Source organism: Pelodiscus sinensis, chromosome 18, assembly GCF_052426305.1.
Source record: "Pelodiscus sinensis isolate ZL-2025 chromosome 18, ASM5242630v1, whole genome shotgun sequence".
Taxonomy (NCBI): domain Eukaryota; kingdom Metazoa; phylum Chordata; order Testudines; family Trionychidae; genus Pelodiscus; species Pelodiscus sinensis.
Window position 1 is genome coordinate 4,733,515 of NC_143069.1, and position 26,726 is coordinate 4,760,240.

Below are 26,726 nucleotides of genomic sequence, written 5' to 3' on the forward strand. Positions count from 1 at the left end.
CCCCCCACTTCCAACAGCAAAAGGCCCCAGCCCAGCTGAGTCGAGTCGAGGCCCCTGCTCACTTAGACACGCACAGACACACCCACGTTCAGTCTGGTTTTATTGTCTCAGCAGCTCTGGTTCTTTGCAGTTGTGGCATGTTGCCCACGGCTCCAGTTTCTTCCCTCAGGTGTAGTGACGAGCCTGCCCGGTAGCAGCAGGTTGCTATGGAGGCCGCAACCAGAGGAAAACCCAGCGCAAGGCCACTTAGCGCCCTAAAGCGCCAACTTGGTGCCAGTGTCTCCAGCAGCCTTAAAGGAGCCCCCCAGCCGGGAGTGACTGGAGGCTGTTCTCACTTAGACGGGACTAGAGGGGATGACTTAAGGAGAGGAGCTAAGCCTCAGCAGGTGGCCTGGTGGCAGGACGGCGAGGGCGGGGGAGGAGAGCATGACACCTCCCCTCTCCAGGTAGCTCAGATTTCTTGAGAGAAAGGAGGCAGCAGCTCCAGGCCAGGCCAGAAGCAGAGATGGGCTCAGCCCCAGCCTAGGGTTAGCAGAGAACTGCAGCCTGGTGGGAGGGGCGACAAGACAACAGGCAGCTCTAGCATCTCCTCTCCCAGCTACAGAGGCTCCCGCAGCCCCAGCGGAGGGACCCTTGGGCGCAGACCAAGGCCCTCCAGCAGCTCAAGTAAAACCAACATTACAAGAACTTGAGTAACAGACACTCACCCCCTGCCGAGGGGGAAGCAGCCAGGGACACTAGCTCAGTAGGGCAGGGGCTCGTATCTAGGATGTGTCCTGCCCGAGCTGGCCAGTGCAGCAAACACCCTCAGCAGGGCCTGCTAACGTCCCTGCCTGCCCCCATCGTGGATACAGCAGAGATCCACGCAAGCCAGCCTGCTGGACAGAGGTAGCAGCTTAGCCATGGCCAGGCCCGACAGGCCCCAGTCAGGCTGTTGCCCCCAGAGAGCTGGTCACGGCCCGGGCAAGAGCAGCAGGCCCCAGCTGGCAGGGGAACAGCGAAGGAGGGAGACGTGCCAGAGGAAGCACAGCCAGAAACCCAGAGGGCTGACACGTCCGCATGGAGCTGTAACCCTGGGTGGGAGCATCCAGCCTCAACTCACGCGCATCATTTAAATAGCAAAATAAATTACATCAGCCCGGCCGGAGTCGCTGGCACTCGGGACACCAAAAGAGCACGGGACAGACACGACTCCACACCGACACCACTGGCTCCTCCGGGCCTGGGGTGACAGGACTGGACCACACAGACAAAGGTACAAGATGCTCCATCACCATCCTGCAACTACTGCCCAGCAGGCCACCGCTGAGTCAGCCACGTGGAACTGTGGGGCGGGAGGGACAATCTCATCTGCTGGGCTAGAGCAGCAAGTGTTTCAAGCAAGGAGAGGGCAGAAGGACCCAGGAGCCAGCCGGCCTCCGCACGCACAAGCAAAGTAGAGTTACCGGTGGTTCAGGAAACACCAGTTGCTTTGGCACATGTAAGGCAGAGAAGTCAATGCTGGTGCTTGTTTGGTCCAGAAAGTTTTACGGGAAGAGGTGGGGGGAAGGGAGGGCAGACAAGGGAGGCTCGGAGGCAGCGAGCGACTGAATTAGCCCCTAAGTCAGAGAATAGGATCCATGTGTAAAAGGAGTAAGGTGGGGCTGAGAGCACAGCCTGACCCTTGCCCTGGAACAGGAGTCAGATGCGGGGATCACACTAGAGGGGGTCTGGAGCCAATCAGCCCCCCCTACCCCCCGCACTCCTCTGCCCAAGACGTTCAAGGCTTAAAAACAGCAGAAGATGCACTGTGTCCCGAAGGTCAAGTCTTTAAAAAAGAATCCTAAAAACCCGAAAGTCTCCGACCAGAATAACTCAGGCTCCGATCACATCACAGACTCCTTCTCGAAGGAGCCAACAGCTGGCAGGGGGCTGTCTCTCTTGATCAGTGGGGACCCCTCCTCCTCGCCCACGGCCTTGCCAGGGCCCGGGGCGTCTGTCTTGATCTCCATCAGCTCCTCACCATCAGCCTTCCCCATCGTCTTCTCCGTGTACACCTGCAGGAGGCCGGCTCCGAAGGCGTCTCCTTCCACGTTGAGGACGGTGCAGGTGCGGTCTCTGAACAAGCCAGGACAGTGGGTGAGCAGACAGACGCCAGGAGGAGTCAACCATCACTCACCAGGGGCAGGTGCCACCTGGAGATGGCAGCACAGAGCTGCCTCAAGCCCCCGCCCAGCCCCAGCACCCTGGGCACAGTCTATATCTGGGTACGGACTCGGCAGGAGTGCGGCAGATGCAGCCAGCGTATATCTGAAGCAGGAGGAGCACTGCACCCTGCAGGATACATCCCGGGCCTCAGGGCACGTCCCATTCACAGCCTGGCATTTGCTCCAGGCTGGGCCCCTCAATCAGGCATTTTAGTCACCAGGCCTGGAGCGTACGAACACAGGGAAGCAGCACCCTGTCCACTACGCAGGGCAGCTAGGCCCCTAGCCGAACCTGGCCAGCAGCCACCAGCCACCTCATGCTGTTTGTTGCCATGATCGACATCCCCGCCCCATCCCAACCTCCCCACTCCCCTCCCACATCTGGTTGCACGCAAGAGCAACCTTAGTCATCCACCCCCATGCCTGCTCTCCTGGACGACTAACCCACGCATGCCCTCGAGCACAGCAGCTCCCCGGAGTGCCCTGGCAAGGTGCCACAGGGTCTTGTCTGCCTGGCACCCTCCCTACCTGCACAGTAGGCAAACAGACCCACAGGACAGCCTGAACAGCACGGTCAAAGGACCAGCCCCATGTCACCGTGCCCAGGGCTTTCCGCCTGGGCGGTAGCTCCCATCTCGCTTAACTTGTTCTGCGGAGGCTGCCGGAACATGGCGCCCCAGGAAACAGATTCCCACGGACCCTGCCAGCTGCACCCACACAGCCTGTCTGAGGGATCCCTCTGTCCCACCCCTCCAGCCTTTGCCCCCCGCCCTGCTCTTACACAAGCCAATCCACAGCCAGGATGAGGGAGATGTCATTGGTCGGCAGCCCAACAGCTTCCAGGATGATGGCGAGAGTGAGGACGCCGCCGGCCGGGATCCCCGCAGCTCCCACGCTGGAGGCGGTCGCGGTGACACTGCAGGGCAGAGGGGGGAGATCAGACCTGTCTCCAGAGCCAGAGGGGTGCTCTTACATTGCATTTTCCATCCGTCCATCTCAAAGCACTTCAGTCTAGTTCTTTTATCCTGCCACCCCCCAGGGAGGCAGGCCAGGGCCGTTATCCCCATTGGGCAGATGGGGAAATTGAGGCCCACAGAGGTCAAGTGACTTGCCCAAGATCACAAAGGCAGTCAGTGGCAGAGCTGGGACTTGAACCCAGGTCTTTGGATAATGCCCTAACTACATTGTCCGAGAGTTAAGGAGCACGTGGCGAGCGGACACATCAGCACCCTACAGCAGCTGGGCATTCATCCTACTCCTGCCACCAACTCAGGTCACTTCCCCAGGGCCCCATCTGTAAGAGGGCAGGCATTTCCCTTTCCCATGGGAGAGGTACTGGGGCGCATAGCCCTGCCCAGAGGTTTCCGGAGTCCCAGATGAAGCGGACCTGGGGAAGCCAGGGCAAGGCCGCCCCCTCCGGCCCGTTCCCGTCTGGCTCTAAAAGGTTCCAATTAACCTGTCTGAGCCAAGAGCAGAGCGAGCCCTTCGCCTTCCACCTACAGCTGGCAAAGGAGAAAGCCTCCAGCTCTAACGAGCTACCATGCAATCACAGGTCACCTTGTGTGCCCTGCCCTGGATGGAGGGGCACAGCCAGGTGCCCTGCACTCAGAGGAACGGCTCTGCCAGCCGACAGCGTCCACACCTGCAGGGGGTGCGGGAACGAGGCAGAGCAGCTGGGTGCTGTGAAAGGCCAGCGTATCCCAAACCTCGTGCTGGGGAAATGCCGACAACCCACGTGTGAGGGAGCACAGCACAGCTGGGGGGTGGAGAGGAGCACTCCCCCCACCCCCCCGCCCAGCTCCTGGATTGGGAGCTCTGGGGGGGAAGGAATCCAGCCTTCAATCCTTGTAGCGCACACTGGTCAGTGCCAGAGCTCCCTCCACATTCACTGCACCCCGTTACACAACAGCAGGCGTGACCCTGCCGTGAGCAAGGGTCACATGAATCTCCCCCGGCTTGGCAGCAAGCTCCCGATCACATTTTCCCTACATGAGGCGATTCCCTCTTCCTGCAGGAAACCGCAGGAGGAAGAGCAACAGCCAGATGGGGCCAGACAGTGGGGCCTAGGAGTTAGATCACAAGCCTGGGATTCTAGGACTCTTGCCTCCGGGCAAAAGCGGGGTCTTGTGATTCGAGGTGGAGACGCACTCCCGGGTTCTGTAGCAAGCCCTGTCGTGCCAGGCAAGTCCCGTCACTTCCCCATGCCTCAGGGACCCCCCTCACCCCTCTAAGTCAGGGCTAGCAACCAGCCTGCCCCCCCGAGGTGGGCAGGGCAGACCCTGTGGCTCAGCATCTCGCGCCAGGCTCCCGCACTCACAGGATGGTGATGACCTGGATGAAGTTGAGCGGGATGTTGTTCAGCTGGGCGATGAAGACGGCCGCCACGCACTGGAAGAGGGCGGCCCCGTCCATGTTGACTGTGGCCCCGATGGGTAGGATGAAGCGGCTGATGTGCTTGGAGACGCCGTTGTTCTCCTCGACGCATTTCATCATCAGAGGCAACGTGGCGGAGCTGGGGAGAGATCGGAGCGCGTAGGCTGAGCACAGACACCAACCCAGCCAGGCTTCGAGATGGGTGTGTGCCAAGGGCAGAGCAGAACTCCTCAGACCCACAGGCGCCCTTCCCTAGGGGAGAAGGGCACCACAGGCTGCACTAGAAATGGGCAGCTGCCCTCACCAAGTCTCTTACCTCCCTGGACTACAAGGCCAGGGCTTCCCAGGAGAGTGAATGCGCCTTGTTTAACAGAGGCTAGTTTCTTCCTGACCCCAGTGAGGTGCTAGGATGGAGAGCCCTACTTACTGCATCCTCCCTACAACACTATTGCCCAGAAAAATGTGAGGAACTTTTCTTGACTCAGGGCTACTAGCTCCACTAGGGTCATGCAGCAGTGAGTTCCACCGGTTAATGCTACTCTGTGATTGCAATTTGGAGGTGCTGAGGAACCACAAACCCAGAAGAGGCACCAATGAGAGTAGCAACAACCCAGGACCTCTGAGGATGGGGTGGGATTTCCTCCAACTTCTATCACCACCAAGCACTCTGGTTCTCATATCATGGGGTAAATGGATTGCTTGGTTTAGCATGTGAGCAGCTGGGTGGTGGCAAGGTCCAACTAGATTAGCTAGTGGGCCCTTCTGGCCTGGAACTCAGTGAAGGGACCTTTTAATGCCCCTTGTGTTCTATCACCCTCTCTCCTTTCTAGGCCACGCAGCCTGGGCTCCCTGATCTCATGGAAGCCTTCCTATGAGGTTTACACAAGGCCCGTAGCGCTGGTGCCCACAGCTGGTACTGACATACCTGGAAGAGGTGCCGAAGGCAGTGGCCAGCGCTGTGAAGATGCCCCAGAGGAACCTGTAGGGGTTCCTGCGGGTGAAGACGAAGTAGATAGCCGGGAGGAAGATGAATCCGTGGATGAAATGCCCCAAGATACAGCAACAGATGTACTTGCCCAGGCTGGTGAAGAGAACCACCACATCCTCCATCTCCACGATCTTGCCAGCCACCAGGAACATGATACCAAGGGGAGCGTACCTACGGGGAGGAGAGATCAGACCCACAGTCACGGACAGGCAATGCTGCCACCCAGCATACACTGTTGTGGAACAGCCCATTAACACCTCCCAGAGGTGGCAATTAACCTGGCTTCTGCCCTCTACAAAATGAGAATAAGCGCCTTGTCCTAGATCTGCCTGCACCAGCCAATCCAGGAGGAGAAGCCAGGAGTCCTGTCTCCCCGCTCCAGATCCTTAAAGGTATTCAGGCTCCTGACTGTCACTGACACGGGCCCTTTTCCAGTCCAGGCTACTTCTCTGATCAGGAGACACCCGCGTCTCCGGAAGCAAGTCTGCTCAGCACACGAAGAGCAGCCAGACCAGGTGAGATCAAGGGCCCACAGAGCCCAGTATCTGCTCTTCCGACAAAGCCCCAGCAGGGCTGAACAGAACAGATCCAGTGATCCACCCGCATTGTCCAGTCCCCAGCTCCAGACACCCAGAGCATGGGGCTGTGCCCCGACTGCCTGGCTAGTAGCCACTGACGGACCTAGCCTCCAGGGACTGCCTCATTGAGCCCAATTATACTTTTCGCCTCCCCTGGCAACTAGCTCCACAGGTCGACTCTGCGTGATGCAAAGTAGCACCCCCGTTGGTTTTAACCCGCTGCCTGTTCGTTTCATTGGGTGGCTCCCTGGTTCTGTCATGTGAAGAGGTAGCAAATAGTTCCTTACCCCTTTGGCTAGGTCTGCACTGGCGCGATCTTGCACCAGAGCTATGCAAATGAAGCTAAGCGTGGAATATTGCCGATCCTCATTTGCATAGCTAATGAGCCACCATTTTTGCAGAAGAGGCTGTTGCGCCAGGAGCTGTCTACACTGCCCCTTGCGCAAGAAAAACCCTCTTGCGCAATGCCGTTATTCCTGAAAATAATCAGAGGGTTTGTCTTGCGCAAGGGGCAGTGTAGACACCTCCTCGCGCAAGAGCCTCTTCTGCAAAAATGGCAGCTCATCAGATATGCAAATGAGGCTCAGCAATATTCCACGCTTAGCCTCATTTGCATAGCTCTGGCGCAAGAGCACGCCAGTGTAGACACAGGTCATGCCTGGTAGGCAGAAAGGCTGACAGACATCTGCCATTTCCTCCCAGCTGAACAGGCTTTTTAAACTCTCCTTGTGTGGAAGCTGTTCCTCAGTTGTGTTACCCTTCTCTGCCTCTTCCAATAGATCTTTGAGATTGAGCAATAAAAACGGCATGTGGCAGACAAGGGGTGGGTGTACATTTACACAGAGGCATGATGATATTTAATATCTTTTCTAGCCTAATGGTTCCCAATATTCTGTGGGCTTTTGACTGATGCTGCACATTGAGTGGCTATTTTCCGAGAACTAACCACAATGACACTAAATCATACTTGAATGATTACAGCTAGTTTAGAGCCCGTCGCTGTCTGTATAGCTGGATTGTTTCCCAAGGTGCTTTACTGTGCATTTATCAATACCGAATTTCATTGGCCTTCAACTGTCACCCAGTTTTGAGAGATCCTTTGGTACCTTTGCAGGCTGCTTTGGACTTAACTGTCTTTCAGGAGGCGGCAAAATTACTCAAACGTTACCACTTCAGTTTAGCCCTTTTTCAGATCATTTGAGCGCACAGAACAGCACTGGCTCCAGTGCAGATCCCTGGCAGACTGGTATTTACCTCTCCCCATTGTGAAAACTGGCCATGTATTCCTATCCTTTGCTTCCTGTCTTTTAACCAGTTATGATCAAAAAGCAGCTCCCAGGGCAGCTTCAGAGCCTTTGGTGAGGGCCCTGTCACAGGCTTTCTGAAAGTCCCAGTCCAACAAGAGACCTCAGTGGGGACAGGATCCCATGAGAAGGGGATAAGGAGTCCAGCCAGTGGAAACCAGAGGGGCCAGGAAGACTTTTGCTGATCCTTCCGGTCCACACGGCAGGACCGATCGAGGACTCTAATTACTGCCTGTTCTGTGATCTTTCTACTCCTATCTTACACTGAGCCAGAGCAAGTCTTTTACCCATCTCCCAACAATGGAGGAAGACCAGGAACATCCAGGTACTCAGGGGAGGCAGAGCTGGGGGTAAGCACCCACGCACTGCCGTCGCTACCCTGCGCACACAGGGAAAGAACGCACGGACAACCATGTCCAAGAGCCAGTGCTGTCTAATATTACCCCTGAGCCATGTGCCTGACCTGAGGTCACCAGAGCCCAGCAACTAGAATAGGGCCAGGGGCTATTTGTGGCTCGGCAGATGTCAAGTGTCTCTGCCAAGGTTGCAGACACTTGACATCTCCCTGTCCGGAGCCAGGCTCCCATGCAGGTCTGTTCCGGGCCTGAGGGAGAGGCAGTAACAGTGCGTACTAGACAGCAAGCCCGGCTCGTCCAGCATGAGGATGTTAGCGAATTAGCACTCAGCCAAGTGGAATGGTCTCCATTACAGCGCAGAATCTCCACCCACGTCTGAGTGACTTGGTACATTCCCATCGCCAGCCGGTCTAGCCCATAATTACCCGCCAGGCCTTTGCATCCCACCCTTGTAGCTCCGGCTATTTGCCCAGGGTGGTGCACTACAGGAGAGCCTCATCGCCAAGGTACCAGTCACTGCCCACCCTTCACCACATCACCCCCCCTTCTCTGCCAATGGCAGCCAGCTACCCTTTCTTACCACATGATCCAGGAGACCAGCACCATGGTGGCTTCGTTGAAGGAGTTGAAGAACTTTATCAGGTTCTCCCCCTCGGGCCCGAGTTTCCGCAGAGCGATACCAAAGACGATGGCAAAAACCACCAACCCCAGGATGTTCATCCCTTCCACCTCATCTCCCCAGGGAACCTGATCAGCAAGAAGAGGTCAACATCTGTCAGAGCAGCAAGGTAGTACAGTGAAGACAACAGACCAGGGGACAGAGAGACTCTAGCTATTTGCGTAGGCTTGACAGGCATGAGTCTGGCACGAAAGGAGGGCTTTGTAGAACTGTAGCCAGCAATATTGTCAGGTCCCAGAAATGCTGGAGAACCTGGAGAGGTGTCCTCCCTGCATTTCCTAGACAGACACTGCCTGGGTCTTGCCTTGGCAATCTTCTTCCCGTCACTCACTACCCAACAGATGCCTGGAGCCTCCGCGGCAAGCCACGCTGGGTGACGCATCTAGGAATCGGGAAGATGGTCTGGATAGAATTTGTGAAGGTTGGCATCATAAAGAGTCCTTCTATGACCACTTGACCAAGGACGAGCAGTGGTAATGGCCTGTTCTCAGCTTCATGTTCTTAGAACATGCCTCAGTCACCAACCAGTTTTAAGAAGTACAGGGCTTCATCTTGGGAAGACTGCACCCTGTATGTACAAAGGTGGCCAGTCTGGCTCTCCCAGGGTTTCCTTGGGCACGGCTGCAAAGGGAACATGGACGGATGCAAAGCCCCTGGGTCTGGGAGGCAAACGTCCAGGCCACAAAGCAGCTCTCTTTAGACTGTCTCCCCCCACCCCCAAACTGAGCCTCACAACTGATCCCGTATGATCAAAGGAGACCCACTCATGTTATGGTGAGACACTCTACTCCGGCTCTGCGGTGAAGCTGCATGCAGAGGCCTGTGCTTGTCAAATACAAGAACAGAAGTTTCACCGGCTCCCAGAATTCTTAGCAGCAGAGGCCAAGCTGAAGAGTCCATGAAGCCACCTCAGCAGGGGTCCATCCAGAGCAGCTTCCAGCAGCCCCCTGCCCACGATGAGGTTCTTACCTTCTCTGTGAGGGTTTCATTGACGACTCCTGACTCATTGGTGATGTTCTTCCTCTTCAGCTCCCTGTAGCGCGTGGCGTACTGGGGAGACAAGAGGAGAGAAACAGCTTCCATGTGGGCTACAATCGGGGCTCAGATGGAAAAACCCACCCAATGTAATTTAATAGCCAACAGGGTCTGTGGGTGCTTGGTGGGAAGTGATGGGTCACACCGTACAGCCTAGTGACCAGTTACAACTGTAATTGCGGTGTAGCTAATGTGTAACTGCAGCACTGCTGCCACAAACAAATTAACACAAAGGTTAGCGTGGTGACAGGTTGGCTTATGATCCCCTTGTTCCATCAGCAATACTTGCACCTGCCAAACCAGGTGGTATTTAAACCCTGCAATTACCAGTGCTTACACCCAGGCCTTCACCTGCTACCCGAATCCTATCAGGTGTTTAGTCATACCGCTTGCCAGGCCCCGGGTGTATTTTCAGCCTTCAGGTGCATTAAATGCACTGCAGTGTGAGCAGGCAGCAGTCCCACACAATGGAGAAGGGGTGAATTTACACCCCCACCAAAGATTTGCCTTGGTGGCTAATACAATTCTCAGTTTGAGGTCCCCCCTGCCTGAGCTGAGGTCTCCTTTAAAGCGCTCTGATTCTAAGGGGCATGTGTCGATCGTCCTTTAAATCTCAGGGAGCTGCCAGATACAACAGCAGAACCAGCACAATAGCCAGGAGAGACTGCCAGCCTGCGGTCGTGCCGCTTGGAGCTACCTGATCCTGACTCAGTGACTCAGCAAATCCACCTGCAGAGCAGGCCTTAAGCACCTGCGTCAGGCTCACTGTTTATTCTTTTCCCAGAAGCCCCCGCTGCGCTAGATGCTGAGAGAACATACAGAGGGCACTGCTAAGCGGATAGTCCCGCCATAGACCCTGAGTTCCCATACTGGGGCCCTGGCTGTCACCAACACGCACAACCGGGAACCATCTGTAGTACAGCTCATGGAACACATTAGGTTCCACCTACGCTGCTGAACTGGGATGGGGCTGTTCTGCCCCCAACATGGAGGGTATCTGCAGCGCGGGCAGTACTAGGACGGTGTCCTACATTTGCACAAACAGCCCCCTGGCAGCTTCTTGAACAGTTAAGGGAGCCCTGCGAGATGATGCAGAGAGTCACTTACAGAGCGGAATGTCGCAGACACCAGGTTGGAAGGGAAGATGTTCCTGTGGAGAAAGGGAAGCGTTAGAGAGCAAAGCCGCAGAGAAACAGAGTCACTAAAATCTCCCCCTTCCCATTAGCGATCTCAGAGCAAGCGCGTGTCTATACCAGAAAATGACACTAGCTTGTTCACCCCACGTATCTGCGGTCAATGGGACTGAACTGAAGCAAGCAGCATGCTTTTATGTCGCCTTCCGGTGCAACCCTTGTTAATTCCCACGGCCACAGCGATTGTTCCAAAGACTCCATCGTGCAGCGTGCTACCTGCCCAGAATGCTCAGTTCTGCTGCCCAGCTATGCTCTAGGCTAGGATCTCTCCCACCGGGGATTGGGAAACTCTCCCAGAACCTAGAGAAATTCTGGGACTTGGTCTTGCAAACTCCCATGATTCCTCTCCCTGCCTTCCATAATCCAGCTGTATTTTGCCAGCGCCATTTCCCCAACTACCAATCAGGCTGCCCAAGGGCGGGGGGGAAGGAGAGAGCACGCTGTGCTCGTGACAGCTGTTAGTGCGACTCGAACACGGCACATGCACTGGCAGGCGCTCGGCCGACAGGTCTGGGTCTGGCTGATGCAGCGATACAGCCACTGAGGGGAAGAAGTGGAAAGCAACTTCGGGATTTAGCCAGAGCAGCCTTATGGAGCGGAGCGCGGTTTGTGGGCGCCGAGGGGTAGGAGAGGACCCGGCCGCAGAGCTGGGATGCCCAGCCGTGGCTGTAGCAGGCTACGTTCCTACAACTCCCCCTGGAACTGCAGCAGCAGAACCCCAGAGTACCAGTTCCCGTCCACACAGAGAAGCATGTGGCCCATTGGGAACCTCACTCCCCCCTCCCCAACTCCCAGTTGCTACTGGCCACGTCTGAGTGATCTGGAGTTTTGCTTTGGGGCAGGGATGGGGGAGAAATCACCAGCTTGACAAGGACTTGTGGAGAGGCGCCAAGGCTGCTACCACCCCAAGTCAAAGTCCGGCAGTGTCTCTGCACGGATGAGGGGCCCACACAGGGCAGAGGCTACTTATCGGATAGTCGACGGGCTAGTCAACTAGTCACTTATTTCCCCCTTCCCTTCTCCCCCCATTGCCTCTATCAAGAGGCAGCAAGGGGCAACGGGAGGGAAAGAGAAAGGAGTTCTTCAAAGCAGCAGCGCCACATGGAGCCTGGGGTCAGCTGGGGACTCCTGCGATGACCCCGGGCTCCATGCAGTGCTGCCGCTTGGAAACGCCGTGGGGAACCCTGGAAGCGCCTTTATTGACTAATCCAATAGTCGATGCAAATTGCATCAGCTATTCGATTAGCCACATTTACATCCCTACTTTGGAAGAGTAAAGGAAATGCAGCAGCCCGGCTGCCCACAGATCATTTTACACCTTGTGCACCCCTCAAGCATTTGAGAGCCAGGGAAAAACCTGGACCAGGGGGTGGAGAGCCCTGGTTGTGGGCGCCGGTAACTAGCGCTGATGGGGTAGGACAGGGCAAGCCACAGAGCTGGGACGCTCAGCAGTGGCTGCAGGTTTTTCTGAACATCAGACAGCCTCCGAGAAAAGATGGCCAAAGCGGCCAGGGAAACAGGATCAGGAATACAACCAGGCTCCTCCTGGGGGTAACGAGTGTACTGCAACTAAGACGGTGACTCATGTGTTTGTGCATGGATTTTATTAGGAACTCCGAGCGGGAAGGGATGTTATGCAAGTGATGTAACAGAATGTTCCAGGCAAAAAAGATTTACTGATGTAACAAGGAACACACCCCGTTACTTTCATACAGGGAACCCCACGAGCTAACCCATCGGGTAGAGCCAACTTAATCCCAGTAAGGCGCAGGCTCACAGTAGCACTTCTCCCATTCTCATCTGCAGGCAGGCTTGTTCTAGGCGGCAGTGGGCAAACCTGGAGCTACGCAGCACTGCTGTTCCTGAGGATGGTGGCTGCCCCAGCGGCTACAGGGCTGCGAGATCCCAGGTAGGAACAATGTCCCAGGAAAAGTTCCATTGGTTCCAACTGTGCATGCTAAAACCGAGCTCCCTTTACCTTACGTGATCTTTTATAAACACTGGTCAATCAGCACCATGTGTCCCACTAAAATAAAACCTTTACAGCGACTCAACACAAAGGTTAACAACCCTTCGGCAGCCACTGACAATGCTTCTCGGGAGCAGATTTTGGCTGTTTTTTTACCTCTTACAATTTAATTGTCCCTTCAATTGAAGTGCATTGAGGCAACCTGTGACCCAGAGGACGTGTGCTACTGGATCTGCTGCTACAACAAGCACAAACTGTGTACAGAGTAACCCCCCGCCCAGAGCAATGGGCTTTAAGTCTCTGGCACAAGATGCCTTTGAGGATGGGAGAGGACAGGGGTGAGAGGCTTCTAGCTCTGCTCAGAAGAGCAAAGGGCAGCTAGTACCCAGAAGATACTGTTTAGACACCGGCACGGTAACGGAGCACTGGTATTCCTCCCACCCCCAGCACTGGAGCGCTCCCCTACCCAGCAGTGTCAGTCGGGCTGAATGCTTGGGGCTCTAGGGCGATCTCTGTCTGTATCCTTTGAGTCCCATCACCGTCCTCCAACACGCTGACCAGCTTGCTGGGTTAATCATTGGGAGCTGAGTAGCATCGCTTGAACAAGACGAGAGCCAACATGACACCCTCCGACAAGCTGCTGCCTGGCTGCTTCCCCCGCAATCATTTAGCAGGACTCCATTTAGGAGCCTACTCCAGTTTATAGCTTCCCTATCAGGGGCACCCCCTTCCTCTGCCCTCCCACCCCGCAGGATCTCAAAGCTCTTTGCATTAATCCATGTAACTGCAAAATGCAGGCCAAGAGCTTGGCAGAAGGCCTAAGAGGATTAGATGCTCATAGGGATAACCCGAGCGAGTCAGTATTGGAAGCCGGAAGGGATAACACCCTTCCTTGCTCCAGGGAAGTCAGCTTCTGCTTTCTGGGGCCAGGCAATAGTTTCTCTGGGGACAGGCTCGCTCAACATTGCTGGGTTTCTTGCACCTGCCTTTGAAGCAGCCGGCGCAGGGTTATGTGGGAGAGCTGGGTTAGACGGGCCCCTGGCCTGATGCCGTCTGGATTTCAGAGGTAGGGAAACCCAGGCCCAGACAAGGGACGGTGGCTCGTGCAAGGTCACAGCAAGCGAGTGGCAGAGATGAGAATTGAACCCAGAAGTCCTGACCCCCAGAGCTGTACCTCAGCCGTGCAGAGCAGATGGGGGGCATGCTTCAGGGTGGCGGCTGGCAGCGTGGGGGGGGGGGGTGTGCAGCAGTCAGGGTAGGAGGATGAAAGCACAAGGGTTGGGTGTTACTAGTCAAGTCCTACTGGCAGTGCAGCCGGCTCACGAGGTCTCCCAGGCAGGCTCACTGCCCCCGGCGGCCACTCAGTAGCATGTCCCAATCCGTGCTGCTCCCTTCCCATCTCACGGAAAAGAGTCCCATTCCCAGCACTTCCTGTTTGCTGGGCACGCCCAAACCCTGACCTTGCTTTGACTAAGAGGAAGCTGCATAGCAAGTTTAGGAGGTCGCCTGGAACACATGGACTCAGACTCGTAAATCAAGCTCTGCAGTTCAACTATTCCCAGAGATCTCCCACGCAAGGGCCAGCAGGCTCTTTAAGTAGGCCCACGGCGGAGGGCAGACCTGAATGATCGGTGCCGCCGGGCCAAGAGCTCCAGGACTGCCCAGAAGACTATCCCGACCCAAAGCATGGCACGAGTCCAGCTCAGCCCTAGCTAGAAGAAGAGCAGAGAATCAGGGCCCCATGGCTGGGTCTTCTGTGGTCTGCTATCCCAGCCTCTGGCCCCACAGTGGCTGGTTCAAATCCAGTCCCTCCTTTCTTCGAGGAACTTTTGCTTCTTGGAAATAAATGCAAGCCATGGGTGGGCGCACTTGGGTTCTGTCCGGGAAGTTTCCTGGCAGCTAAAAGCACCGCTCAAACCTACTGGTAAGAAATAAACCATCCAGCCATATAAATAAACCTCACAGACATCCCAGCCTAGTGTGAGGGGAAGGGAACTGAGGCCCAGAGTTCTGTGGGGCTGGGCCCCTGTGGAAATCAGGGTGTGTGGGGGGGAGGGGGGACAGTATATCCCTCCCCCTACTGAAAGAGTTACCCACCCTGCAGAGGTGAAGGGCGTAGTCAGGCAGGCTGCAGCAGGGGAAGCCGAGGGCTGCCGTGCTCGGATTTAGGGACACGACACCCTGTCCAAGCTACCCAGGGAGAGAAGCCAGTTTGCCTCAGGGCAGCCACTAAGTATCAAAAGCAACCAAGGTCTGCAGACTTAGCCATCATGTGCCTGCTAATCCTGCACAATGGGGCTAGTGTTACTCTTCCCGCCCCACACCCAGAGCACCGCCACGGACGGCTTTAGGGTTCGGTTCCCAGCCACCCTCTTCCATAGGGCTTCCCAGCCAGCCCCTCACATGGCGATCAGCAGGGCTGTGGGGCGTTCGGCACATACAGCGCCCTTAGCCCCTCCATCATACTCTCCCCCGGCAGCTTCCAGCCCAGCCCGTCAACCCCCCAGGCAGAAGGGGGGCATATGTTCCAGAGCTCTGTTCTTCCGATCAGACTCACGCCTCGGATTCACGGCCGTCCTGTCCATCAGCAAGGAGCCAGACTGCTCGGGGCAGGCACACCAGTCGAACTGGAGTTTGAGCAGCCCGAACTGGTCCCAGCCACTACAAAACAGGGCTGGTGTATGCTGGCTGGAAAGGACTAGAGGGGAACACTTGGAGGCCCCGTTCTGTTGCCCTTGTGACTCCCACTAGTCCAGAGCCATATTCCCTCTAATGTTTTCCATCCGGGGTGGATTTTTTTCCAATCCATGTGCCAAATAATTTACATGCACAAAAGCACATGCACTAGGGATGTCAGAGGCAGCATGTAATTGAATAGTTGTGTGACTGCGTCGAATTTTAGCAGTTACATGACTATTCCCTAGTCCCGGGGACAGGGCGGGCAGGCAGCCAGTGCCCTCCTGGAGCGACTCCCAGGGAGCACCCCAGCTACCCTGCACCCGTAGCCCACCCTGAACTACTGCCTCTGCGTCAGACACCCTATGGCTGTATCGGGGCAGGTGAGCTATCGTAGCACGAAGACCAATAAAAGGTTTGTCTGTTTCCATCCAAGCTCCTAGGAGGGCAGCTAAGCACAAGCCGGCCTGTGCAGCTGATTCAGACAAGTGTGGTCAGAGAGGACAGCTGTTTGGGATGGCAAGAAGTGTACCTGATTGTTAAGATAGAGCCTACACAACAACTGAAACCTCTAGTCCCTTGGCAAGCTACCAGGGCAATCACCTTGCTCCAGTTCAGTAGAGAACATTTCTCTTGCTCTCAGATGTTTGTCAGCTTCCCAAGGCAGGGATAAATCTTTGATCTTTCATACGCACACAGGGATGCTTGGCTACTTGGCACATCAGTGCCGGGAAGTCTGGCAAGTAGGGACAGAATTTAACTTCCTCGGGGTTCTCTGATTTAATCTCAAGTCAGGTGCTTTCTTGCCAGCCCCAGAGACAAGAGCACCGCTTGTATCCCCAGGGCAGGTATAGCATGGGCAACAGCAGGGATGGCCACATACCCCGGCGTGCCTCAGCCAGCAGCAGGAATTGTGTTGCAATATCTAGTTACAGTGGTGCTTTACTTCTGTAGATCTCAAATGCTTGCCAGAGGCAGTCTGTACACTGACCCTATTTTAATATACCTCTCAGAGCTGGAAGGGACCTTGAGCGGTCATCCAGTCTAGTCCCCTGCCCTCACAACAGGACCAAGTACCATCTCAGACAGATTTGCCCCAGATCCTTAAATGGCCCCCTCAAGGATTGAACTCTCAACCCCGGGTTTAGCAGGCCAATGCTCAAACCACTGAGCTATCCCTTCCCACACAGGGAAATGGAGGCACTGGCATGGGAAAGTCAATGACAAGATCTGGAGAGAAACAATGGACAGAGCCACAGTACGGTGCTCCACCCACTAGTCCAGTGGTCCCCAACCTCTCGGGGGCCGCTCACGTGCCACATATCCAGGATCAGCACTGCATATGTGCTGCGTGCCTGGGGCTGGCGTCGCACGCTGGGGGTCAGCCCAGATAATTCCGTGGGTGCACATAAATGCCCCGGCAGGTGCCATGGCACCCACGGGCACCACACTGGGGACCACTGCACTAGACCACATCATCCAGAAGGCTCCTCTGCTCTGGCAGTTGTTCCCTCTCATGCCACCTCATCCGACCAGGATAGAGCATAGATACAAGGGAAATCCAGAGACACTATAAGGATTGTCCGTTTCCCTGGGAGCAAGCGGAAGAGGAAGCAACTTATTCAGACATGCCCAGATGCCCGTGAACGGGCATTTTGATCTGTTCAGTTCTGACTGCGGACAGTTCCTCGCACTGTGCTTTAGGAGAGGGAAAGCACGGATTAGGGTGAGAACAGGTCTAATAACTACTCTTGGCATTTGCTCTAGATACCAGCCTACCAGACTGAGCTAAGACCCCACAGGCTTATTTCACACAGGTCCCCGAGTGGCCATAAAAGGGCAAAGATGTTCAAGCCCATGAGATTCAAAGCAAAGGCTCCAAATCCCTGCTGTCGATGTTCTGCCCCAGCAGATAAACATGTTTGTGACTCCACTAGAGCATGCTAAACCCTCTGCCAAGACATATGGAGCAAAGTCTTGGTTAAAAAGCAAAATCATTAAGATTAGTGTAGTGCCAGGAAATTCCAAGATGAAGCCAGTGCCTGTCCTCAATTCCCCTTTGCGTCAAGGAAAGGAGCTGAGCCTATTCATGCCGTAAGTTCTAGCACGGCAGTTTTAAACGCAGCCTCATCTTCAATGTTTCTCCCACTCCCCTCTGGGGTCTCGAGTGGGCAGCAGTTAGGAATGAGCAGAACCTTTGACAACTGTCTAAACATCAGCTGTGTGGCAGCAGAGACCTCCATGTCCAGAGGGACCCTGTCCCTCTACCAACCACATGGGTCCAAATCCTACCCCTCCACCTTGGGCGCTACAGACGCCCAAGCCAGTTATTGCTGGTATAGAAAAGGACTAGAACTTGCACCTCTCGTTGCTCGGGGTTTCACTGCTGCACCTGTGAGCTCTTCCCAGTTTACCTGAGTGTCAGAGGGGAGGGAAGTCTTTGAGGATTTGACTGGGATAGTAATGTTCAAAAACGGCAAGGTGCAGATTCCCTGCAGGTGCGCAACCAAAATAACCTTCCCAAAGGTTTTTAACTTGGTCTAATCAATATGAACCATCTTTTTGACCTGGATCCTGTGGACAACTAGGCACGGGAGCCAGCCGCTTCAGGAGAAGGGGCCCATTGATTAGGACAATAGACTGGGATGTGGAAAGCCAGAGACAGCACAACTTAAGCTCCATCACTTAAGTCTTTCTGCCTTGTTGCCTCTGCTATACGAGGGGGAGTGTAACAGTCCCACAGGAGAGTCTGGGGATAGATACGTTAGACTGAAGCCCTTGGCAAGGGGGTGGCCACTGCTCCATAAGGAATTATCAGTCCATGCTAGGGATGTAAGCAAGTAATCAACTATCTGATAAAGCAAAAGCTTATCAGATAGTCAACATACTAGTCGACTAGTTGCATCCCCCCCAGCTGCCTCTATCACAAAGAGGCAGCAAGGGAGCAGGGAGAGGAAGGTATCCTGGAGAGAGCTGGCTTAAAAGCCGGTTCTCTCCAGCTCTGTGGGAGGGGGCAAGGTCACAGCAGCGACCAACTCTGTAAGGTATGAGAGTCACCACTGGGGTGGAGACCGGAGCCAGCGGCGAGCCGCCCGCCCCCCCCCCCCCGCAGGGCTCTTGTGCATTTCAAAGGCGGAACACAGATGCTCTTAACTAATCGAATAGTTGATGAAAATCCCACTATTTGATTAGTTAATCAAAATGCAACATCCCTAGTCCATGCAGAATGTACAGGGCCATTGAGTGCCAACGAGCATGGGGGGGTGAATGGAATTGTTGGTTCTGCCACGTAGGCCTGTATTTGTTTTGGGAGCACTTTCAATTGTGGCTTTTTTTAAAGGACAAGTCTATTTTACAAGAGCGACAGATTAAACATGCATGTGCAGCAGCTGGAATCACAATAGGGATGTAAAAGTGTAACCGTTCAACGGTTAACTGACAAGCCTAAGCTTATCTATTTCCATTATGGTTGCATGCTGGATCCCTGGGAGTGGAGCCAGCAGCCTGCTCTCAGCCTGCTTCGCTGCGGGCGCTGCAGGATAAAACTTATAAATAAGCACTATGTTAGTGAGCCCACAGCGCTGCTAACTGCTAGGCTTTTCAGCAGTTATTTTACATCCCTAAGTTAGAGCCACTCCAAACCCATTTAAAGCTTGGTGTGAAGAGTTGAGATGGTTTCAGAAGTTTATATTAGTTTAACCTGCCAGTCCCCACAACAGCCAGCAGCAGTATTCACTTACACAGTTCTTTAGCCTTCATGCTTGGGGAGCCTTTAACAAAAGGCGAAGGCAGGCCTGACCGGAGTCAAAGCAAGACAGCAGCAGAACTGGAAATACAATTCCCGGAGTCCAACATCTACACTGTCAGAATTTGTGAGAAAGCATACAGACTCCATTAAATAGCACATCTTAATCTCTCTCTCTGCAGTGTGATTTAGCTCAGCATGTGTTTTGCTCACAGGTGTTGGTTCAAAGATAGCACCTGCTTCACATGGGCCAAACTGGCTTATCTTGGGTAAGGAAGTAAGCATCCCTTACACATTGCATAAAGCAGAAAGAGCATTTAAAATTAGGCTGCCTCCATTGGGTGCGTCAACACAACCTAGCTATTGCAGAACAAGTGATTCTAAATACTTCCCTCTGGGCACTCTATTCCCGAAGAGTTTCTAGGGAAGTACAGAGATGATAAATCACCTGCAGATCGCTGCCACATCACAATGAAGATACGGTCCTAAGCAGATCAACTTTAGCTACATTCGTCATCGCTGAAGTTGTGCAACTTAGATCAATATCCCATGGTAGAAGACCAGCCCCTGGCTTGCCTCTGACTCTACTAGAAGAGGAGGCCCGAGGCAGAAAAAGCCTAGGTGGGTTCTTTAAATTCTTCTTTGGTTTTTAGACCCAGTGCTGTTTGAGCCAGCGTCAGCCGGTTTAAGTCAGAGCGCACCACTAATCAGTCATTTTTCTGCTGACCACACCACTGGAAAGCATGAAATGGATGAGACTGGATAGTTAGAGTTAATGATCATTGTTGTCCCTCCGGCCTGAGCAGCTGACCAATATCTAGTGCCCAGCAAGGTCACTTCTACCAGGAGAAAAAGATGAGTCAGTGTTTTTGGCGTACCTTGTTTATTTGAAGCACAGAGTCCTGTTTCCCTCAACACCACAAATTTGCTCAAATTCCCAAGGCCTGCTACTCCAGCACGCTCTATGCTCACGCTCTGAGGGTCCTGTTACAATTCCTTGGCCTGGCTCTACTGCCCAACACAGACTTTTCAGTCCACTCAGCTTGGCTCAGACCTGCCATGCCACCTTCGGCAGTTGTACCCCTCCCGATTGTCTGCAGCTGTTTTACTGAATTGTTTCTTCTGTGAGTCTGGTGGTCTTCATGGTCAAAAAAAGTGTCTCTACCATATAGACTAACCAAAGTGTTGGAGCATAAGCTTTCGTGGGCAAAGACCCACTTCGTCAGATGCATGTAGTGGAAATTTCCAGAGGCAGGTATAAATATGCAGGCCAGAATCAGGCTGGAGATAAGATGGATCCAATCAGGGAGGATGAGGCCCACTTCTAGTAGCTGATCAGAAGGTGTGAATTCCAAGAGAGGAGAAGCTGCTTTTGTAGTTAGCTAGCCATTCACAATCTGTGTTTAATCCTGAGTTGACTGTCAGACTTGAAGATGAACTGTATGTAGCTCAGCAGTTTCTCTTTGAAGTCTGGTCCTGAAGTTTTTTGGCTGCAGGATGGCTACCTTTAGATCTGCAATTGTGTGTCCAGGGAGATTGGAGTGTTCCCCTACAGGTTTGTGTATGTTGCTATTCCTAATACCTGATTTGTGTCCATTTGTTCTTTTAAGTAGGGACTGTCCAGTTTGGCCGATGTATATAGCAGTGGGGCACTGTTGGCACATGATGGCGTATATTACATTGGTAGATGTGCAGAAGAATGAACCAGTGACGGTATGGCTGATCTGGTTAGGTCCTGTGATAGTGTTGCTGGTGTATATATGGGGGCAGAGTTGGCACCGAGGTTTGTTGCATGGATTGGTTCCTGAGTTAGAGTTATTATGGTGCCGTGTGTAGTTGCTGGTGAGAATATGCTTCAGGTTGGCGGGTTGGCTGCGGGCGAGGACTGTGCAAGTGAGGGATCATTGTCCAGGATGGGTTGTAGATCACTAACGATGCACTGGAGAGGTTTTAGCTGAGGACTGTAGGTGATGGCCAGTGGTATTTTGTTGGTTTCTTTCACAGGACTTCTTGCCGCTTTTGCAGATTCAGACTAACACGGCTACCCCTCTAATACTTCTCTACCATGTGCTTCAACTAAATCACCACTTAGGGACAAGGCCCAGTTTTACCGCAAGGTAAACAGAGGACAACCTTGGGCTCAGGGAGGGGATTGTTTCATGAGGTAGCAGGGCGAGGTCTGTGCAACAAAACCCATCCACTTATTACTAGGCTCCCCTTACACCCATGAAGGGGTAAGGACTTGTCTATACAGGGAGTAATTGAAGGACAGCTATTGAGCTTTCAATCACAACATATTTTGAACCTGAATCAGTTTTCAAATGCAGGCATGTTTTAGGAGTATTTGACAAACCCACCGGCTTAAACAAGATATGCAATTGTCTTTGGATCCCAGCCACACCCACTGGCACCCATGAACACCTTTCAGCATAACAGCAAGCAAGAGGCTATAATTTTGCCTGTTTGAACGGAGGCAATAATAATTAGCCATGGGGAGCTATGCAGATTTCTCCTCCTGTAAGGAACACTTACATTCCTAACCCAGACTAAGGAAAGCAACCAAGTACAGGCTCCCTTGAGTCCCCCTTGCAAGAGGCAAGGAACAAACCTGTGCAAAAACACATGCAACCACCCAACCAGGAAGAGAACACCAGCTGCCGTTTCTGACTTCACAATCTGAGCAACAACATTCTTTTGGAGGGGTTAACGTCCCCTCACACGACAAGCTGTGCTCCCTAAAGACCACCAGCTCCTCGCGCTGCCCATGGCTTACAGATTTTTACCTCATATGTAGCTTTAAAACAGCAATTGGAAACACAAGAGCTATTTTTAGCCTTTTTTCTGCCCCTAGATTTGAGGCAGACAGTTTTGTTTAGAGGTTAACCCTTGCTCAACTGTTCAAAGCTGCACTTTGCCATGCCCCCACCCAGCCTCCACATGGCCAGTGCTGGAATGCCTACCCAGAAAGCAGCACTCATCTCAGCCCCACCTCACGCAGCACCTGGTTTGCCTGACAGTAGCCTCAACACACAGTCAACATTGCATCAGACAGATTTGACTCCACCCCCAAGAAAGGACCAGCAGTGGCTCACAGAAACGGAAGGCATCTAACAAGCTAGATTTCTGTGTCCTTGAGGGGAAGATGTTTCAGCAGAGAGATGAAAGCTAGCCACTTGCGAAGCACTACATTGGGATTCCTAGGGCAAGAGGGCTGTTGAGTAACTTGCCAGCCCTAAGCCACATACAGCAAAAGCAACTGGAATTTTTTATTGCCTACACACTTGTCCAAAATGTCGTCAGTTGTGACTCATTCCTATGATTCATGCACAGGATGTTAAGCTTCTCCCAAAGGGGGGAAATTCTGATTTGACTGCATTCACTGGAGCAGCCTTTCAGGCTGCTACGGACGCAGCATCGCAGCTATGATCAGAAGTGATCCATGCCAGGCTGAAGTCAACAAGGACAGGTCAGGACAATGCAGGTATCCAAAAATCTAGCTAGCCAGTCCCCTGACCAATTACCCTCTCAGGGTACATCTAGACTACAGGCTTTTGCCAGAGGTTTCGTCGACAGATACTGCTGCTTTTTTTTTGAAAAAGCAGCATGGATGCAATAGTGCCTTTTGTCGACAGGGCACTGTCGATAAAAATCGTTATTCCTCGTAGAATGAGGCTTACCGCCGTTGACAAACCTGCCGCGTTCTGTCGACAGAACGCGGAGAAAGTGTGGGGCAATGCCTACGACAGATCCCCAATGCAGGGGGTTTTGGCTTTAGTTGGAGAACTCCTGCAACAAGAAAACTCTGTTCAGCCAACACAAAGGGACACAAATGCTGGACCCGATTTAAGCTTGCAAACACACAAATTAAGCATAGGAGCTTGCTGCTATTGCAAACTATGGGTGTCATGTTAGGACTCTGCAGCGTGCACTTAACATGCAAGAGATCAAAAATACCTTGCTGACCAATGCAAGCAGGGACAAGGAGCAGCCTGCTGCCAGATAGGCTCTTCCCACCAGCAACAAAACCAACTCCTTCCCCCTGTTCAGTCAGGCAGCTCAGCCAATCCCAATTACCACCTGACGGAATCAGGATGTCACCCCAGATTTCTAACCAATCCATTCACAAAGAGCCTGTGTGTTCGTCAGCTGTGATCTAGGGTTGTCATCTCACAAGTCAGCTCCCTTGCGCCTGACATTAGTATGAAAGATGCTATATACACCTTAGTGGTTAAGGCACAAGACTTGAGTCTAGAGACTTGGATTCTAATCCCTTCCGCCAAGCCTGCACGATCGTGGACAAGTTGCAATACAGGGATGATGCCTACCCCACATCCCTGCTCCACTCAGAGGGATCTACTTGTTGGTGTAATTCAGAAACTAAAGGTTTATCTGTTCAGGGCCTGAATCAGCTTTGCTTGTGCTGTCCCAGGCCTTGGGACAGACTAAGGAGATCCTCACTCAGCCACAAGGTACAGGCTGGGTGACAATTCTCTTCCTTATAGTCTGTCTGCCACTTCCCATCCCGAACTACCAGAGACCTGAATTCAACCGCAACTCACTGTGAATCAGATTTAAAGGAAGGCTCTGCCCAGTTCGAAGCAACTGCCATCACAAACAGACCCTCCCTTCTGGAGGAAGGCACAGACATGCCATCAGTTTCCATCACATCATGCCGTCTCCTTCCCCTTCTCACTGTGGCAGGCTGTTCTGTAGCAGTTGCAACCAGCTCAGGAATATTTATTGCAAATGTCTCAGAGGAGCAGCTGTGTTAGAAGCCCTGTAGCATCTTAGAGACGAACAAAGACATATATACAGTATCATGACTGTGAGCAAAGCCCACTTATCTGATGAACTGGGTTCTGCTCATGATACTATATAGATTTGTTAGTCTCCACTAACAAACAGGATTACTCGTTTTTTTATTGCAATTGAGACCCCTGAATAGAGTGGAGTCTTCATGAAGACAACCCGCTGTGAGCTCCCTTTTTTATACTGGGGAACACGTGTACACCTTGACATGCCAATTAAGTATTAATGAATTAATAACCTACAGGCCAGGCTGCCTAGGCATAAAGGCACACGCCATGACAGTAACAGACATGAGAATTTACATCAGACAGTTTACGCAATACGTAGGGCTCTGAGTCAGAAGCCTTAGGGAATTAGCGCATTCCTCTGGTCACCTGCTGGACCCCGCACCATTTCTGGCACTAGCTACATGGCTCGAAGGACCACCGAGGCATTTGGAAGCTTCCCACAAAGCCCAGCAAACAGGATTAAGTAGCAAAAGAGTCTTCACAGCAGACATTTGAACATGCTTTCAGCAAGGGGAAATGATGGAGTTAGGAGCAGAGCACAGGACTAGAAGACCGAGAGCCAATATCTATCCCCAGCTTTGCCATAAATTCACTTGGCTTGCCCAAGATACAGGCGCTGTCTCCCAGATACCCCAACTATACTGGTAAAAAAGTCTGGGAGACTGAAGTCATTTTCTGGAAGAGCACTGGTGGGATCCCAAGTACAAGTCACCTTCTCCGCCAACATTTCTTGATTAGCTTTCCATCCCATGTTACAAACTGAATCCTCTCAACCCAGCACTTAAGGGACCCGCAGTTTTAAGTACCAGTGGATGGGAATCTGAAGGTACAGCATGGTTAATACAAAGCCTTCACGATTACTTCTGAGTGGCAGTTTAAGGTAATTGCCTGTGAGCATATTTTACCCTGTACATGTAGGGCAATGTGCCACGTAGGACTTCAGTGTTGGCTGGAGTGAAGTGGGTATAGCTCAGTGTACGTGCCCCAAAGAGTAGGAAGCTAAATGGATGGATGCATCCAGCTGTGATGCCAGGGAGCCCCAACAGACAATGCAGCCGGAACAGGCATCGCTAAGGAATCATTTATCATCTCCCCAAACCAGCCATTAACCTGAATGAGGCAGAGGGGACCAGCAGGTTTCCTCTTCCCCCCTTAGAGGGGGACCAGCTGTAGTCAAAGCCCCCAGCTGTCCCAGCCTGCTCAAGAGCAGCCACCATGAAGGTGCCAGGAGGGCTGGAAACTGTGTTCACATGAAAGGCAACCTAAGGCTGCTTAGGGTTATTAAAGCCTGCTAGGTACAGAGTCAGAACCAGGATGGAATGAGCAAGGCCAGGCAGGACTTGTGTCCCTCCTAGATCCGGGGTGGGGGTCAGGAGGGAGGAAAAGACACGTGTCGGTTTTGTCTCCACTACCGGATCTAGACTTGCCTGAGACACAGGCCTCCAAGCTGCCTAGATCCTTCCCCCCAGCCACCCCAGAGGATGGGGAAAAGCAGCCTCCTCCCAAACCCCCTTGCACCTGCCCCAGAGCACGAGGGAAAGCACCCTTCCCTCCCCCTCAACAGGCACCCCCATACCTCTGCCCAGACGATGGGGGGAGCAACCTTTCCCAGCAACCACCCACAGGCAACCCCCTACGAACCTTCCCCAGTGGGTGGGGGGAGCAACCTTTCCCAGCAACCACCCACAGGCAACCCCCCACGCACCTTCCCCAGTGGGTGGGGGGAGCAACCTTTCCCAGCAACCACCCACAGGCAACCCCCTACGAACCTTCCCCAGTGGGTGGGGGGAAGCAGCCTGTCCCGCCAACCACCCCCACGCACCCGCCCCAGAGGGTGGAGGAAATGCAGCCTTTCCCGCCAACACCCTTATCAACTTGCCCCAGAGAGTGGGAAGGAAGTAGCCCCCTGCAACAGGCACCCCCCCCAATGCACCTGCCCCAAAGGGTGGGGGGAAGTAGCCTTCTCCCCCCCCCCCCCATGTACCTGTCCCGGGGGGAAGTATCCTCCTGTAACAGGCACCCCGCCATGCACCTGCCCCAGAGGGTGGGGGGGGGGGAAGTAGACTTCTTCCCCCCCCCATGCACGTGCCCCAGAGGGTGGGGGGGGAAGTAGACTTCTCCCCCCCCCATGCACCTGCCCCAGAGGGTGGGGGGGGAAGTAGACTTCTCCCCCCCCCCCATGCACCGGCCCCAGAGGACACGTGGCTTCCCCCGCCGCCGTCTCACCGGATGAGATCCAGGAAGGAGTCCGCCACCTCCTTGGGCTCCAGCACTTCCCCGTCGCCGTCGGCCAGGCTGGGCGGCGCGGCCCCGTCGCCGGGCCGGATGATGAAGGCCAGGCTGACGCCCAGGGCCGAGGAGAGCAGCGTGGTGAGCAGGAAGAAGAGCAGGGCCCAGCCGCCCAGGCGGCCCAGCGCGGCGGGGTCCAGGCTGGCGGCGCCGGCCACCAGGCTGCAGACCACCAGCGGCAGGATGATCATCTTCAGCAGGCGCAGCAGCAGCTCGCCGGGGAAGGCGAAGGCCAGCACCCCGGCCCGGCTCAGCCCGCCCGGCACCTGCCGCACGCCCAGCCCCGCGGCCACGCCGGCCAGCACCCCCGCCACGGTCAGCAGCACCAGCAGGTTGGCGCGCAGGCAGCCGCGCACGCGGGCGCCCCGGGAGCCGGGCCCGGGCGGCGGGAGCAGGGCCCCGTGGCGGGCGGCCGGCGGGCCCAGCTCCCCGTTGGAGGCGCCCTTCTCCCCGCCGGCGGGCGGCCGGACTCGGTCCCGACACGTGGCCATGGCCCGGCCCGGCGGCCTCCTGGAACGCGGCGCGCCAGCTGACTGCC

The 26,726-nt window shown here is 54.2% G+C and overlaps 1 protein-coding gene across 1 annotated transcript; it reads right to left on the minus strand.

Annotated features, from left to right (window-relative positions):
* Positions 1-83: 83 nt before the first annotated feature.
* SLC1A5 (solute carrier family 1 member 5) lies at positions 84-26,726 on the minus strand. The gene is made up of 8 exons (XM_075915010.2): positions 26,126-26,726; positions 10,607-10,649; positions 9,434-9,514; positions 8,366-8,532; positions 5,485-5,718; positions 4,504-4,698; positions 2,968-3,102; positions 84-2,097 (listed from the first exon to the last, which is right to left on the minus strand). The coding sequence occupies exons 1-8, from the start codon at positions 26,677-26,679 to the stop codon at positions 1,866-1,868; spliced, it is 1,641 nt and encodes a 546-aa protein (XP_075771125.2). The 5' UTR covers positions 26,680-26,726; the 3' UTR covers positions 84-1,865.

Excerpts from the sequence above, each read along its gene's own strand:
- SLC1A5 (XM_075915010.2), bottom strand. The coding sequence starts at position 26,679 with ATGGCCACGTGTCGGGACCGAGTCCGGCCGCCCGCCGGCGGGGAGAAG. Across the intron at positions 9,515-10,606 it reads TGTCTGCGACATTCCGCTCT|TACGCCACGCGCTACAGGGA; the intron begins GTAAGTGACTCT and ends TTGTCTCCCCAG. Across the intron at positions 3,103-4,503 it reads ATCCAGGTCATCACCATCCT|TGTCACCGCGACCGCCTCCA; the intron begins GTGAGTGCGGGA and ends TCTGCCCTGCAG.